A 15,715-nucleotide genomic window follows, 5' to 3' on the forward strand; every position below is an offset into this window, starting at 1 on the left:
AGAGTGTTATGATTCTTTTTTTTATTGTTATTGAAGTCGGGCTCAGTTGACAGGACTATGTAGAGATTAGGATCATGGACTTTGTGGACTCGGTGGTTACGTGGGTGTTTAGGAATTATGTTCTAGCACGTTTCCTTTCGTTTCTGCCTGATCAATTAACTGAGAAGAGAGACCAAGAATTTATTTACTGGATGGAAATGGACAAAAAAAAGAAAAGAAAAAAGCACTGCAATTCGACAATGGTAGACACTGGCAGCATGTATTGATAAATGACAGATTCTCAGAGAAAGCATCGAAACATCACTCTACTGTATCTATCCATCCATATGTATGTGCACTTGTCCAGAGATGAAAACAACAGCAGGCGCTCCGCTGCACCACCCCCCATGTTAAAAGGAGCAGTTATACCTCTTCCGTTTATGAAAGCGAAAAAAAAAACAGAGCAACAACAGGATGAACGAATGAAGGCCATTCTCTGTACAATGTACATACAAGTTGCAACAAGGTGTTGCTTTGTTTTACAACAAGAGATCATGCCTGTCATTTTTTGTCAGCGGTTAAGTTAGATATGACACGGCTACTGACCCTGCTCATCGTCTTCGATATGAGAGCTTGGTGCCGCTTGATACTTGAAGTTTCACTGCTGCCCTCCGGTCCCTTCTGATATTCCTTCTGAAGCTCTTCAAGACGACTCGACACCTGGAAAATAAAAGAGCTGGTTGCGTGATTTCCATAACTGGCAAATGAAGCAATTCTCTAAATTTGCTCATTGACTCGTTCAGATAAAATGGATGGGGCTTGCTAGATTTCCTTTCACGAATGTACAAACGTGAGAGTGAACATGCAGTCATAATTAGCTAAGTTTGGAAGTTCAGTGCTCTATCAGAACAGAACTGAGACAAGAAATAAAAAAGGTAACAGTGACAAAATGTTATAATGCAAACTAACCAGGCACCACAGTATAGCTAGCAACACAAGCATCAAAATTACAGCTATGTAAATAAGGTTATTGAAACTAATAGGCTAAAAGAATCATTTTATACTAAAGAGAATTCATGTCATTTTTACCATACTGATGTGTTTTATACTTCTATTACAATACAAACGAGACAGATCGTTGTAACAAAGCAGAAAGCAACAAATGGAAAATAGTTTCAGGAAATGGCACATAACAACTTTTAGTTTTTTCCATGATGGGGAAATTCAAAGGAAGAAATGAAGCAACTTGCACAAAGTCACAAACTATATGATTTGCACAATAAGTTTATTACCTTAAATGTGAAGGCCATTGGCAATAATACATCTGGGTCAGTTGCCTCCTCAGGGAAATTTCTCAAGGCATGTAGGAGCTTCTCGAAAGGTAATTTGACCTGACAGTACGATAGCAACTCAATTCAACGTTTCAATATTTGTTTTAAATATGCCTTTGAGCAAAAAGCGACAGAAGACAAAAAACTCACCAAATCATCATGACAGAATCGCAAAAGAGCCAATCCAACTTGGAAAACAACCTTAATACCCTGTAAGTATCAACCAGCAATCAGAAAGAGCAATTATTTCAAAAAAGTATCAAAGTGAACAGCATAATCAGTATATTTTTAGTCTTACTTGCCCTACAGATTGGTAGCAGTAATTAAAAACTAAAAGAATAATAGTACAACGCAACAAACAGTAATTCTATCTTATGAAAGTAATAGAAATTCATGTAAAAAATTATGATTGGACTTGGAAAGTATGTCAAAAAAGGAACCATAAGCACTTGCATCATTAGATGACTATTCAAGAGTGGGAATCCATATCATTCAACTAGATCTTAAGTCAAAATACATTATGTAAACTAGTGGAATTTCCCAATGAAAGGCATCTCACAGATACAAAAAGTCATACTAATTATGAAGCAAGAAAAAGTCAACTAACCCAAGATACACTCTAAACCGAAATACATATATGGCAGAATTAGATTCTAACCTCATAAAGAAAGACATCCCAAACTCTAAGAGTAAGATGAAATGGGAAGGAATATGAGAAAACTGTGATAAACCATTGGCTTGCATACATGCTTGGGTTTATCATTTCTTCAACAAAGTGTTGTCCCAATTTTGGCATGTGCTCCATAACTAATTTCTCAAACTGAGACAGATATTGCTGCACAAGTGGCAAACCAGCCTGTTGCAAGGGTGAACAGTATCAGTAGATTACAGTATGCAAGTTTACTCAGGAAAAAAGAGATGTTGACAATTTTGCATCCCCTGCATTTAATCACTCAAACAGAAGTTGGAGACTGCTTGCAGAAGAACATGTAGCCATGAACATAAGGAGTACATTTTATATAGTCATTTATCATTTAGATACATTAGATAAGACATGAAATTCGTATTTGAGAAGATAAGATATAAATTAAGGCTGCCATGAAATACTCATTAAGTTCATTAAGTCCCTAAAACTGTATCTACTGGAACCCAAATCTAATTCCTTAAGTTCATTTCAATTACCTGATACAAGCCTTCCATTGGCGCATGGACAGCTCCCTTCAGCAAGGCAACTAATAACCAGAATGCATCCTCCTCACTCATATAAAGAAGCAGCAGCCCAGCTAAAAATCCCATTCCCTGTGAAATAGTTGTGTAAATACTCCATAGAGATTTGTTTACCCAGAATTTAGGGTTGCAGAGTTAACACAAACCTGCACGTATCCAACATCCCTATCATAGACAGAGTATGCTTTCAAAATGTTATACAAGGATCTTTGACCCAGACCATGTCTTTGTTGGAAGAAAATATGAGACGGAAATGTACGTGATATGTCACGAATAATTTCTAATTCCGAGGCCGATGTCTCATATATCACCAGCGTCTGTCCAAAGGATAGAACAATTGTGCAAATAAGATTGATAAAGTAAGAATGACAAAAGTACTCTACATGGTACTCTGATCATTAAAAAAATAAAGAAGGCAAACTATAATAGAAACCAAAATGGAAATTAGGCCAGTAATTCCTTCGAAATTGCCACGCCTTAAAAATGTCAGGATTGTGTGTGATGGAATGTACAGATTGCAGATCAAAATGGGCTTCAACAGGATCCAGTATTCATTTGAGTGATGGTCTTATTATATATAATCTCCATATAGCTCAGATATTTTTCTTTCCTAATAACAGTAGTAGGTTTTAGATGAGATCTACCTAATGCATTCTGTGCAGTTTCTCTGTTTCTGAATCTAGTATAACTAGGAAAACCACAATCGTATAAAATGCCAAAAGAAGTAAGAAGAAATTATCATAATGGGTACCTCATAAACCCCAGGGTTCATTAGCAGGAGGTCTCGGCTCCCTGAAATCAACTGCCAAACAAGCCCTCTAAGACAATCAGGAATTCCTTTCCTTATTCGCCTTTTGACCACATGAGGGTTCCTTCTAACATAGTGCTTCCAGTCACTACCACCAACACCTATCATCTTCCTCCATTTTCTTATCCTTCTTTCCTCCCTGTGGTAACAGCAAAAGAAAAATAAAACAAAACACCTGTGTAAGGTAGCTTTTTTTAGAGAATATCAAATAAGGTGCAGTAACTGATTTCCGCAACGAAAATCATATGACAAAGAATGAAAATATAGTGTTGGTGGCATGGAAAAAGACAGTAGTGAAAAGGAATGTATTAGAACCATTATCTTGTTACATGCTGAAACAGCTAAGACCCAAGCTTAAGCACAAAAATCTATAAGTAACAGCCACTACAATGAAGAAAATAATATCCGGAATGATTTTATTACAACATACAGATGTTGGTAACATATTGAATTGGCAGAAAGTAAATAAATCATGGAAGGTAAGAGGACCCCAATGTATCATACGGTCACATGTATCCATAATAACAGTTAAGACTTGTATGGCATTTCATACCTCTCACGTTCATGTATGGATCTGCCTTTTGGAAGTCCATCAGGCGAGCCACTTTGCTCTGGCTTTATAAAACCAAATCTGTCCACAGCTCGAGAAGGAGCCGGTCCTGGTTCAGTATCATCAATTGCTTTCTTCTTATCCATTTCAGTGAGTATGTTCGAACACGCTGTCCATATATCAAAAACGATATCCTGCCAAATTATTCGAAGAAACTGTCCATTACCATAAACCTCTCATCACACGAATTAAACATGAAGCAAAGCAGAATCTGCATACTAGAAGACTGAGCAAGTGGAAATAGATAGAGAACAAAAGGTGGTTACTGGTTACATGATCTCACGTGGTTAATACTATCATGATAGCAAAGCACATCGTCGTCTTTCTTTTAGTGTCGTCACTATATACAGAGCACGAATTGAGGTGAAATGAACATCCATCTCTACAGCAAATGCGGACCCTGTTGACCAGGACCAGAAGAGGCTCAGCTAAACGAGCACGAAACCCCAGGGGGAAATCTCGGTCAATCCACACTGCATAATCCAATCGCGGCGCTAATCCCAGACCCAATAGTGGCAAGCTGACAATCCAGAAATATTGAATCCTCTCCCGCATTAATCCATCCAAACAATTCCACAATGCAGGTGACGGCCCGCCTACCGCCTGTCCGCCCACACCCGAATCCCCGCAATCCTAGAAATCCGTAACCACACGAAATCCCCCCGGGGGCCGACGCGCGGGCGGCCAGTCCCGATGAAACCGCCACTGGCGCCATCCGAATCGGGCGCCCCGGCCGCACCGAGCCCCCATTCCCGCGGGCCGGAGCCCCGCGCGGCCAGATGAGGCCCGGGCAGGGCATTCGCGATTCCATTAGGTGTGCGGGGAAGCTATAGGAAGAGAGATTAGGGACCCGACCTGCTTCTGGCGGGAGACGCGCGGACGGAGCTTGGGGAGGAGGAGATGCCGCGGGAGGCGGAGGTGGTGCGCGGCGATTTCGTCTTCGGTTCCGTGCGTGGGTTCTTCGGGGACCGCGCGCGATCTAGACGTGGAAGGGACTCGGGGATTTTTTTTTCCTCTCTCTTTCTCCTTTCGTTTTCTCTCCCTCTCCTTTTCTCCCTTTTTCTCTTTTATTTTTGAGTAAAATGCACTGTGGGTCCTTAAACTAGTTGACCTGTTCTGTTTAGGTCCATGAACTCCGAAAGTGCATTTCTGGGTCCCTAAATTTTTTAAGTCGTTCACCGCAGGTCCATACGCATCCATGTGGGTAGCTAGCGCTGATGTGGCACGCTGACTAGGCGCTGACCGTCTACGTGGATCGCCAAGTCGGCTCTGACGTGGATTTTCTTTTTATTGTTCACCCCTCTCTCTCCCCGTCCTCCCCCCTCCATCACGCCTCCGCCTCCGCCTCCGCCTCCCTCTAGCCGGCAGCGCCCCCTGCTCTCTCGGCGCCTCCTCCCTCTCCGGCGAGAAGGGGCCCGGCCCTCCCTCCCTTCGTCTCCTCTCTCTCCCTGCCGGCGAGCCTCCCCAGCCATCCCTTGCTGCCCCGGCCGCGAGCCGTCCCGCCCCCTCCGGCGGCAGGGGCGCGGGGTGGCGGCGAGCGCGCGCGCTGCCAGCGGCGGCGGCACGCGCGCCCAGGCCCATGGCGGCGACGGCGGCGCCCGCAGGCCCCTCCTCCCTCATCCCTCGCCACGCAGCCCCCTCCTCCCTCCTCCCGCGCTCGAGGCCGGCGAGCCCGAGGCCGCGCTCAAGCTCCGCCGGCCCCCTGCGGCTTTGCGGCGGCTCCTTCACCTCTCTCCCGGCGGCACCTCCATCCCAACCCGGCAGCACCACGGCGACCCGCGTGCAACACGGCAGCAAGGTCGAGCTCTCCCCTGCTCCCCTGCCTAGCTCTCCCCTGCGCGGCGGCGGCCAGATCCGCACGCTCCCCCAGCGTCGGGCCTCGCGGCGCAGACGAGGGCGGCGGCGGCGGGCCGGACTGCCACTCCAGCGCCGCCCCTCGAGCCCGCCGTCTGCTGCCTCCTCGCGCGGCGCCCTCCGCTCGTGGTCGGGCCTGCGTGGCGCGGCGTGCGCGGCGGGGCGGCCGCGGCGGCGCGCGCTCGCGCAGCTGGGCGGATTCCGCGGCCATGGCGCCTCCTCGTCCTCCCCCTCCTTCTTGGGCAGCGGCCATGGCGGGTCCTCCGCGATCCGGCGGCCGGCATGGCGCACGGCGAGGCGGGGCGGCGCGGCCGCGGACCGGCGCGCACCCTCCGCCCCACCGCCGGCGAGGCTCTGTGCTCGCCATTCTCCCTCTCCCCCACCTTCGCAGTGGGCCCCACTCACGGCCGCCGATCGGGAGCTCCGCCGGGCCAGCGCGCGCGAGCTCCACCACGGCCGACGCGAGGACCCGAGGAGCTTGGGAGGGAGGAGGGAGGCGGCGAGGAGGAGGGAGGCGTGGAGGGATAGGGCGAGGAGCGGAGGGGAGGTGGTTCGCCGCCGTGGCCACTCGCCGGCCGCGCCGCGGCCGCCGGTCCGCCCCGCCGCAGCCGCCGCATGGAGGGGACAGGGGATCCGCCGTAGCCGGTCGAGGAGAGGGAGGAGGGGCGAGCTCGGCGTGGCGAGGAGGGAGGAGGGACGGCGGCGCTCACGGGCGGCGTCGCCGCCGTCCAGGTGGGTCGGGGCTTGGGAGAGAAAGAGAGAGAGAAAGAGAGAGAGCGCCTAGTCAGCGCCTAGTCAGCGTGCCACATCAGCGCTAGCTGCCCACATGGATGCGTATGGACCTGCGGTGAACGACTTAAAAAGTTTAGGGACCTAGAAATGCACTTTCGGAGTTTATGGACCTAAACAGAACAGGTCAACTAGTTTAAGGACCCCCAGTGCATTTTACTCTTTATTTTTTTGGCAGATCTCCTGTTTTCTTCTCTGAGGGCTAGTTTGGCAACTCTGGGTAAGTAGCCCAGGGGGAAAATTACCCAAAGGGGATTAATTTGATTTTAGCAATAAGGTCCCGGTTCGAACCCCAATCTCTGCACATTTGTGTGGGTAAGATTTGACATTTAAAGACAACCTTTCTCCAAACCCCGCATAGTGCGAGAAGCCTACGGCACTGGCTACGCCCCACAGGCAGGGCGGCCCTCCTCTCCCGGTCGCTGTTTGGAGGGACCTGTGGGGCAGTCCCACAGCCCTGTGGGGGCAACCGCCCTGTGGTACGTCCCGCAGCCGCAAAATAGTCTTAAAAAATCAGGAAAAAAACAAGGAAAATCATTAAAAATAAGAAAATGCGCCTCTATTTTGTAGCAAGTACTAAATACGCAAGACAATGCATTGCATGATCATCCATACATTCAAATTTATACATAAAGCAGAACAATGCAGAACGGTGGTGCACCACTTCCAACTTATAAGCATCAAGTTAAACAATTACAAAATTTGACTCCAGCTCAAAACTTCTACACAAGTTAAGCAATGATAGAACTTACAAAATTTGACTCCAGCTCAAAACTTCTACACAAGTTAAGCAATGATAGAACTAAGCCAGATCAGTCAGTCCATCAAGAATCCCCTCACTGGATCATATGAAAAACAAATCATGCATTTGCTTCCACACCAAGAACCCTACAGGTAAACAAGGAAAAACATTAGTAGCTAGAGACATACCTAAAGTAAACTAATCGAGTGTTGCTAGGTAACCAATGGTAAACATGATTGTGGAGCCTTTGTCTAACAAGCAGCCAAATGAACATAAGTCTCTCTAATGCATATGTAGGAACTGAGGTTTGCTTACCTTAGCAATTTCAGCTGGTTTTAGAGCTCCCTGTATGTCTTGTTTATTTGCAAAAACTAACAATGAAGCTCCGGCTAGTCTCTGTTAAAATCAATAATTCAAGGACAATTCAATTGGAACACTGTCTGAGTACATAAAATTCTTAGCCTAGGCTGGCAAAGAGACATTATTCTCTAATTCAAGGACAATTCTTAACCAGACTAAACAAGATGTCTGAATTTAAACAATAATTCTGCATGTCTCTGTCAAGTTCAGCAGCAGTCCTACCCAAACACCAAAGAATAAATTTAATGGAAGATTACACTTCCCTAAAATGTGCATGCAACCAAATCCTGAATATTTCCGGATTTGAAGCAACGCCCTACAGAAGCTACTAACTTAGGACAAAGATTTGTCGATCCATGTCTAAGAACTGGAAGAGAGACAGCACAGGATGTATTTTCCGGATCTAGCAGAGGAGTAGGGATCCACAACACACCTTAGCACGAGGACAGGAGGAGGAGGAGGAGGAGAGGAACACCTTCTTGGCGGCGGAGCAGAAACCGACGCGGTGCTGCGGATCTCGGATGGGAGGGGGAGGTGACGGAGGACGGCGGCGCGGCGCCGGATCTGGGACGGGGAGGTGGAGGACCGGCGGCTGGGGGAGGCGGGCCCCGCGACGACAGGACGGGGTGGCGCCGCGCGACCTGGACGGGGAGGGCAGAGCAGCGGCGCGGCCTGGACGCGGCCGCGTAGGGGCGGAGCGACGGCGGCGCCTTCGATTCGGGGACTCACGAGGAGGCGGAGGTGCTCGCGAGCCGCACGGGGACTCGAGCGGCGCAGCGACGGGGAGGCCGAGCGGCGGAGGCGGAGCGACCGAAGGAGATGAAGGGGCGGAGGGGTGGTGGCGCCCGGACGCGGAGGAGGAGCGGCGGCAGCTCCGGGAGGCGGAGGCTGAGGACGGGGGCGGAGGAGGCGGCGGCGCTGGTTTTCCTGGACGGGGAAGTGACGCCCGACCTCTGGAGGTGGGGAGGGTTGGCCCCGTGGAAAACTCGTGGATCGGGTCAGACATCCCCTTCTCGTGGGCTTCCAAATGGCGGGGTGATTTGCCCCGGGGCCGATTTCCACGCGGGTTTGCTGCCCAGGGAAAAGGCCGGGTTCCCTCCGGGATTCCGGGATCCCAAACTAGCCCTGAGGCTTAGTTTGGCAGCAGGCGTTGATTATCCCTGGGAAGAAAGCCCCTTTGTGGGAATTTCCCTGGACGTTGGAATCCCCCTCCATCCACAGGGACGATATCCCCCGCAGGGGAAATTACCCTGCTGCCGTTTGGAAGCTAAATGCTCTGTTTATTGGCATTTGCTTTATTTTTGCTGGTGCGTTACAATAGAGAAACTGTGGGCATCATATTACTGGTCCATGTAAGCAACATTTTATCAGGAGATAAATGAATAACTGAACATTCTTGGGGTATTCCAAGGCCGATGCATATGAGTGCATCTCAGATACGAGTACAACAAATGTGCAGATTAGAGAACTACAGAACTATGCAGTATCACAGACCATCTTTATTTAGTTCAGAGCTAAATAAAGTCATCAACTGAACATCGCGAAGGAACAAAGCTCCTCCTGTTTGTGCAGATACAATCTTCAGCTATCATAATTGTAGCGGTCACGGTGGGCAAGTGCTCCTCCTTCTATGCATTGTTTGCAGCAAGTGCTCTACAAAGTAACACAAAGAAATTTCACATTAGTTAAATAAGCACCGGTGAAAGAATTAATGACACAATGCTTCAAACCACCAGCATGCATGTCAACATTACGTTTCTAAACACAGAATCTAATGGTTATGCATTCAAATAATCAAAACACTAAAAATTTAAAGCATGAACCCCTATTGCTATATCATGGTCCTGTGGTCCACATGGACAACAAATCAGTGAGAGTTAGAAACTCTTCTGCATGTTGCTAGTCACTCATTATCCATCCCCTACTTGCACTGTTTGTATTAGGGAAAATTCATGTCCATTCCTATTCATATGTTTATCACATCAGAGAGAAATTCTGTTCATTGAAAAAGATTTGTATTATGTCAAAAATGCGGTGAATTTTCAGACACCCCTTGTTTCTATTTATTTTCTGCAAACAGTGAGATGCAGACCACAAGAGATGTTCCTTAAAGACCTAATCAACGTCTTAGATCATCAGTCATTGGGTACTTGATCAATCAGCCATCTTATGTATGCCTTATGTGTTTTACAAGTTTTTAAAGTTGCATAGACTAAAGATTTAATCAAGCTAAAGCCTACCTACAATTTCACTCAGGATGCATATTTTTGAACTCAAATCAAGGACAGAGTAGCTGAAACAACTAAACCGCTTTCCAAGTAACAGATCAAGCACCAAAAGGATCCAGATCCTACGACAAGAAGAGCTGACATATATAATGATCACAACTATATATAATGATCAGGCAAACAATTTTTCCCTAATCCTTTTGTGACAAACTGACATTAGTGATTCAGAAAAGATTTCACACAAATCTGGGAGAAATCAATTAAACTTGTTGGTCAGTTTACCATCTATTAGGAACGATTAATCTTATATGATGACTACACATACTAAGAAAAAAATAAAGTAACTAGGCTCTCTGGTGAGGGAGATAAGATGCTGCCTGCACTTTGGTTGTGTGTGGGAGGAAACTAAACACACACAGGCATCAGGAACAAATAGCTAGGCAAGTATATGCTGTCTAGACATATATAACTAGCTAGCTACTCAAACAAAGAGTATGCCTGCAGTCTTTAATTTGTTGCATTGGATGCATGGCACCCTGCAGATCGTTGAACTTCCAGTTATTCAGGAATCAACAGGAATGCACTAAACAATGAGTTATGCATTGTTCTTATGGCACAAACATAGTTCATATATGTAGCATATGCATCGTGAGATCTGCTTTTCAAGTGGCCGCTTGGATAATTGTCAGTTTGCTTTACCTGTTACAAGCGCCGATCTGGGAGGGTCCGGGAGGATGGAGAGAAGCCTGCGTATCAGATCGCCCACTCCCTATGTTGAATCCACGCCAGGATCTCCTCTGCTTCTTGCCGCGAAGCTTCTGGCCGCGAATTTTCTTCAGCAAGATGTACAAGAAAAGATGTGAGGATGGGAGAAACCCTAGCATGAGGGGCAAGGAGATGCGGGGGGACGGGGACAGGAGAATCACCTGCGAAGGGAGGAGGCGACTGCAGGGACACCGGCAGAGGAGGCTGTCGTCGCGAGGTTGGAGCCTTGGAGGAGGAGATCAGGCGGCGGCGGCACTCCCGCTCGACCTCGGGGAGTCGAGCGAGCGAGACGAGGACGGGGACTTCTCCCCGGAGTGTGCAGGCCGGGCGCGATTCCGCGGGGATACTGGGCTCACTCGGGCCGCAAACCCCCGTGCAGCGGGTTTCCAAATATGCATGCTGGACTCCGCGCGGAAAATTTCCGGGTGGGCTGCCGGCCCGGGGAAACTAGCCCTGAATGAACGGGCTTAGCTATAATTAATCAAATGACGCGGCGACAAATGGACGGCCATTCCGGGAAGGCACGGCAGGTTTGTGTTTGACTCGGGAGTTTTGTCCGGCCCGGGGAAGTGAAACAGGAGTCATCACGAACGAGATTCCTTTCGGGGTACGGTGCTTAGCAACAAATCCACAGGGAAATTCTGGAAAAAGAAAAGAAAATTAGCAGCAAGGGTAATAGCCAGTCCACGGCTTCAGGTGAGCTTTAAGCCTAGGCTGTGTTCGTTTTTTAGAGAGGGATAAAATAGAACGTTTAAAACATATATCTCAACATAAAATGAAATAAAATTACATTGATTGAAGTACGCTACTAGGTCCCTATTCTCCATCTTCCTTGCACCGGCGAACTCCATCGTCATGGAGCTTCACCACATCTGTCCACGAGAATCACAATTTCCACCAAACTCCACAATCGTGGAGACGGCAAAAGAAGCACATAATGCTCAACCACTATAGGGAGTAAAGGGCGCCGAAAGCACATCGACCATATATTCTGAAAGTTGAACCAGCCATAAGATCCAACACCGTCATTAGCCATCACCAAGGGTGTCCGGAAGGACAAATCTGCCACCGCCGGTGATATTACCGGCGGCCAAAAAGACGATTCCTCCGAAGAGGAAAATGGATTCAATCCCTTCTCAAAGAGGACTAGGCCAACATATCTCAATCCCTCTAGGAGGAATACGCCGCCATCGGAGAAAAAACGTATCCATCCAGTACAAAATAGAAATCCAGATCCAAGACATTGGAACGACGATCCAAATCCTAGTCTAATTATTTTGGAGGAAAGAAAAATATGGAAAAGAACTAACAAAATAGTAGATTTACTGAAGAGGGCGAACCCCCGCTCCTCGTTACCACCAGCTAGATGGCGGGAGGCGAGGAGAAGCGGAGGCCAGAGGCGGCGGCGGCGGGGGTTGAGTCGCCCGTCCTAGAGCGACGCGAGACGTAGAGAGGTATTGTTTAATATTCAAAATATATTTTTGAAAAACATCGTGCAAAAATAGACAAGTGCGGTATTGTTTTGAAGACCTTATCGTAACAAAGATAATGGTGATATATATTTTAAGATTTATAGATTTTATAATTTGAAACACCAGCGATTGCACTCTTCGTCCCAGACGATGGTTCCCACAATCATCACCTGAAGCTCTCCATAGTCACACCCCATTTTGAAGGGCATGTTGCAAATCGATCTGGCATGCCCAAAATAGTGGGCCGCATGCCGTCCAAATGGGCTCTTTGTGAGTCCTTATCTTTGATTGCTCGGATTATTGAATGAGAGGTGGATTGCAGAGTGGCGCCGGCGGAGTAATTATTTCTGGCTTCTCCTAGAAAGCCATTTCCGATGTTAGGAGGTGATTCATGCACGAAGCCGTTTCCAAAATACCCCCTTTAATATAGAAAGCCTTTTTTAGATGCGTAAAATTTTAGATGTAAAATACTGTAGTACTTTTCGTTTGTATTTAGTAATTATTATCCGATCATGGGTTAACTAGGCTTAAAAGATTCGTCTCGCAAATTACAGACAAACTGTGTAATTAGTTATTTTATTTAGCTATATTTAATACTTCATGCATGCGTTTAAAAATTCGATGTGACGAGAAACCTTATAAAATTTTGGTATTTTGAAGCCAACTAAACAAGGACTTTATGCGAAGGCGGAGCTATTCTGCAAGTTCTGCCAAGAGCTCTTACGCTACCGCAATTTCGAACACAGTACAATCATGCCCAGCACGTACGTACTAACCAACTAGTCCAGTCAAAGACGCGTTTCCATATGGGCCATTCATCAGCTCTGGATTATCTCATCTTTATTTTAGCATATCATCACATGTTAACATCCATATAATACTCCACATCATCTTTCGTCAAAGGTATCGTGTCCCTCGCCATACTTATATATGTATAGTGCTTGTCTTCATCTCTATTTCAACAGAAAGCACAGGACGCGCAAGTCAGCTTATTAACCAGAATGTACGCGACCAAGCCGCTGTCCTTGTTCAAGAGCCACCCGGAGGCGGCGTCCCGGCCGCCGCCGGATGGCCGGAACACCGGGTACCTCGTGGTCAAGGGTCCCGACGACGACGGCGACGACGGCGAGACGTGCTGCTGGGGCACCTGCGGCGGGACGCGCGTGCGGGACCTCCCGTTCCCGCAGAACCGCGTGCTCACCGTGCGGTACACGGAGCACCACGGCGAGAGCAGCACCACCTACGCCGACGCCGTCGTGTTCGTGCCCGTCCCCGACCAGCCCCTCGCGTCCAACCGCTACTACCCGGTCATCGCCGCGGGCCGGCACAGGGGCCTCGTCCGGGCGTGCTCCCGCGAGGAGGACATGGTCCCGTGCTGCTTCTGCCGGTGCGTCCGCGACGTGGAGCCTCGCCCGTTCGACCCGGCGGACATCTACCAGCAGATCGAGGTCGTGCCGCGCCGGCGAGGGCGGTTCACGGCGAGGGCCGTGGCCCCCGACGGCTTCCCGTACTTCCTCTACCGCAAGAGGGGCTGGCGCGTGTACACGTCCAAGCCCAGGGACTTCGACCTCGGCGAGGCCCGGGGCCTCGACGCCGCGCTCCGGTCGCGCCAGCTCTCCGACCCCAGCATCCTGGATGCGCTCCCGGCTCCGACGACCGACACGGCGGCTGTCGGGAAATGGTACTCCCCGTTCTTCCTCATCAGAGAAGCCGGCGTCGAGCCACGGGAGCAGATGGAGCGCAGCGCGTTCTACGAGGTGACGCTGGAGCAGCGCTGGGAGCCGGTGCGCCCGGACGGCGGCGTCTCGAAGCTGGCCAGCAAGAGGGCGCTCATCGGCGGGAGCGTGGAAGCGAAGCAGGAGGTGGGGAGCTCACGGCACGGCAACGCGTACTTGTGGTTCAGGGCGGCGGCGACGGGGCAGAGGGTCGGGGTGTGCGCGAGCGTGTGGGAGAGGATGCGGTGGGAGGAGTACAGGGGCGGGTGGGTGGACGAGGAGGACGCCGCGAAGGTGGCCGGCGGATCGGTGCTGGTGGAGAGGTTCGTGGTGAAGAGGCTGGATGGCAGCGTGGTTGTGGCCTTTGACTTTGTGCATCTCAACAAAGTCAGAGCAAAGCAGCTGTGAATACAGAGGATGCATAAAATTCACGCCAATTCTGGCAGGGCGTCGTGTGAGGGAGAAATGTGGATAAATCATGTGCATTGTCAGATATAATGGATGGTTTGGGGGGGGGGGGGGGGGGTCAGTTCCCTCTATACCACTACAAAAAATTCCAAAACCCTTATGGCACTAGGCCCACATGTCATGGACGTAGAAGGGCCCATGCGTCATACACGCGGATGGCATAAAGGGATTGTTCAGTGCAACGAGGGAATTGCACATAGGTTTCTTCTCTGAATAATCATTAGGATTCTGTTTGGTTCCTAGATATTCTGCGTGTTAGTCTTACTGTCTTAGCTTATAGGCTTCTACAGAAACCTTTTTTTTTTTGTGTGTGTGTGTTTTGCTTAGTGCTGCTACCTGGTAATCATTGTATTTTTTTTGGTAGAGCTGGTAATCATTTTATTGTGTTGTTTGTAAGCATCTGAGAGTTTTCTTAATTATTCCAGTTTTTTTACTTTTGTTGCTTTAATTTCACATCGTCTATGAATTTGGGAAACTGTCTGGCATAATTTGGATATGCCTTTTAGCACTGTGCTTCCAAGTTCCAACAGAGGCATGCTCGCCAGGCGGACCTTGATAAAATATCTTTTCTTAATCAAAGATACATGTCATATAATGATTTTGCTTTGAAGGATCTTATTACATAGGAATGTATCTTCTTTCAAACTCCATCAGCTATTTCAGCCGTCCCTCTGCACATGACCTGGCAGGAAAAAACATATGAACAATCCTTGTTTCTAAATTTATTACCCCCTTTTGCATATTGCAGAAGATAGTGTGAAATTAAATGGATCACAGAAGTTAATGGTTTTTACCTAGCCATGACGATGGGGTGGAGGAGCAGCAGCACGAACATAACAGAGTTGTTGTCAAGGACGTTGGGACCTAGGGTAGCTGGCCCTCGGCTACGGAGTTCGTAGCCGCGGTCCGTCGTCGCCGGCGAGGTTTTGCCCCTCAGCCGTCGGCTTGTTCAGAGGAGGAAAAGAGGTAGTAGATTGATAATGTATTGCTTAAACCTTCCAAGAGTTTGATTACAAGAATATAAGCCCGTAGGCCAAAACCGACTGGAGAAGATCTCCTTAATTCTAGGAACCAAAATAGATAACAGATCCTATCTTTCCAAACTAGCCACCGTTGGGCGGCTCAACCTGCGCGCTCTGGGCGCGTTCCTCTGCGCGGCGCACGTCCTTGGCCCTCCTGCGCCTAGTGTACGTGCGGCCCCACATGACATCTCTCCCCCCTCGAGATCCAGCTCGTCCTCGAGCTGAAAGGCCGGATACGTAGCACGGACCGCGTCGAGATCTTCCCAAGTGGCCGACTCAGGCAACTCACCACGCCAATGCACCATGATCTGATGAACACCGCGCGCCAAACGAGCCCTCTCAACC

At 48.7% G+C, this 15,715-nt stretch overlaps 2 protein-coding genes and 1 long non-coding RNA gene across 9 annotated transcripts; 1 reads left to right on the forward strand and 2 right to left on the reverse strand.

Annotated features, from left to right (window-relative positions):
• Nucleotides 1-240: 240 nt before the first annotated feature.
• Nucleotides 241-8,710, reverse strand: LOC120678663 (EVI5-like protein). Of its 7 annotated transcripts, none has more exons than XM_039959929.1 (11): nt 8,134-8,676; nt 7,656-7,736; nt 7,351-7,486; nt 3,899-4,089; nt 3,289-3,484; nt 2,684-2,854; nt 2,493-2,609; nt 1,969-2,166; nt 1,461-1,520; nt 1,272-1,370; nt 241-699 (listed from the first exon to the last, which is right to left on the reverse strand). In XM_039959929.1, exons 4-11 carry the CDS (start codon nt 4,039-4,041, stop codon nt 541-543), a joined length of 1,143 nt encoding a protein of 380 aa, XP_039815863.1. In that variant the 5' UTR covers nt 4,042-4,089; nt 7,351-7,486; nt 7,656-7,736; nt 8,134-8,676; the 3' UTR covers nt 241-540. The 7 variants fall into 7 exon arrangements, with proteins under 7 accessions (XP_039815863.1, XP_039815865.1, XP_039815864.1 ...); XM_039959931.1 differs by having other exon boundaries at nt 3,899-4,110; nt 8,176-8,529; XM_039959930.1 differs by having other exon boundaries at nt 7,296-7,486; nt 8,176-8,529.
• A 308-nt stretch (nt 8,711-9,018) lies between these two features.
• LOC120677326 lies at nt 9,019-11,051 on the reverse strand. Its single transcript, XR_005676268.1, has 3 exons — nt 10,855-11,051; nt 10,628-10,761; nt 9,019-9,353 (listed from the first exon to the last, which is right to left on the reverse strand). It is a non-coding gene; the product is annotated as an uncharacterized LOC120677326 (long non-coding RNA).
• Nucleotides 11,052-13,103: 2,052 nt separating this feature from the next.
• On the forward strand, nt 13,104-14,800 carry LOC120679412. The gene has a single exon (XM_039960997.1). The coding sequence runs from the start codon at nt 13,167-13,169 to the stop codon at nt 14,286-14,288; it is 1,122 nt and encodes a 373-aa protein (XP_039816931.1). The 5' UTR covers nt 13,104-13,166; the 3' UTR covers nt 14,289-14,800.
• The last annotated feature ends 915 nt before the right edge of the window (nt 14,801-15,715 follow it).

The sequence above is a fragment of the Panicum virgatum genome, chromosome 6N (genome assembly GCF_016808335.1).
Source record: "Panicum virgatum strain AP13 chromosome 6N, P.virgatum_v5, whole genome shotgun sequence".
Lineage (NCBI taxonomy): Eukaryota > Viridiplantae > Streptophyta > Magnoliopsida > Poales > Poaceae > Panicum > Panicum virgatum.

Bases quoted from the DNA above. Each gene is read 5' to 3' on its own strand.
- LOC120678663 (XM_039959927.1), bottom strand. From the start codon at position 4,041: ATGGATAAGAAGAAAGCAATTGATGATACTGAACCAGGACCGGCTCCT. The intron at 2,610-2,683 runs GTTTGTGTTAAC...ACTATTTCACAG, and splicing joins GGGATGTTGGATACGTGCAG to GGAATGGGATTTTTAGCTGG. The intron at 1,521-1,968 runs GTTAGAATCTAA...TGATACTTACAG, and splicing joins GGGATGTCTTTCTTTATGAG to GGTATTAAGGTTGTTTTCCA.
- LOC120679412 (XM_039960997.1), top strand. From the start codon at position 13,167: ATGTACGCGACCAAGCCGCTGTCCTTGTTCAAGAGCCACCCGGAGGCG.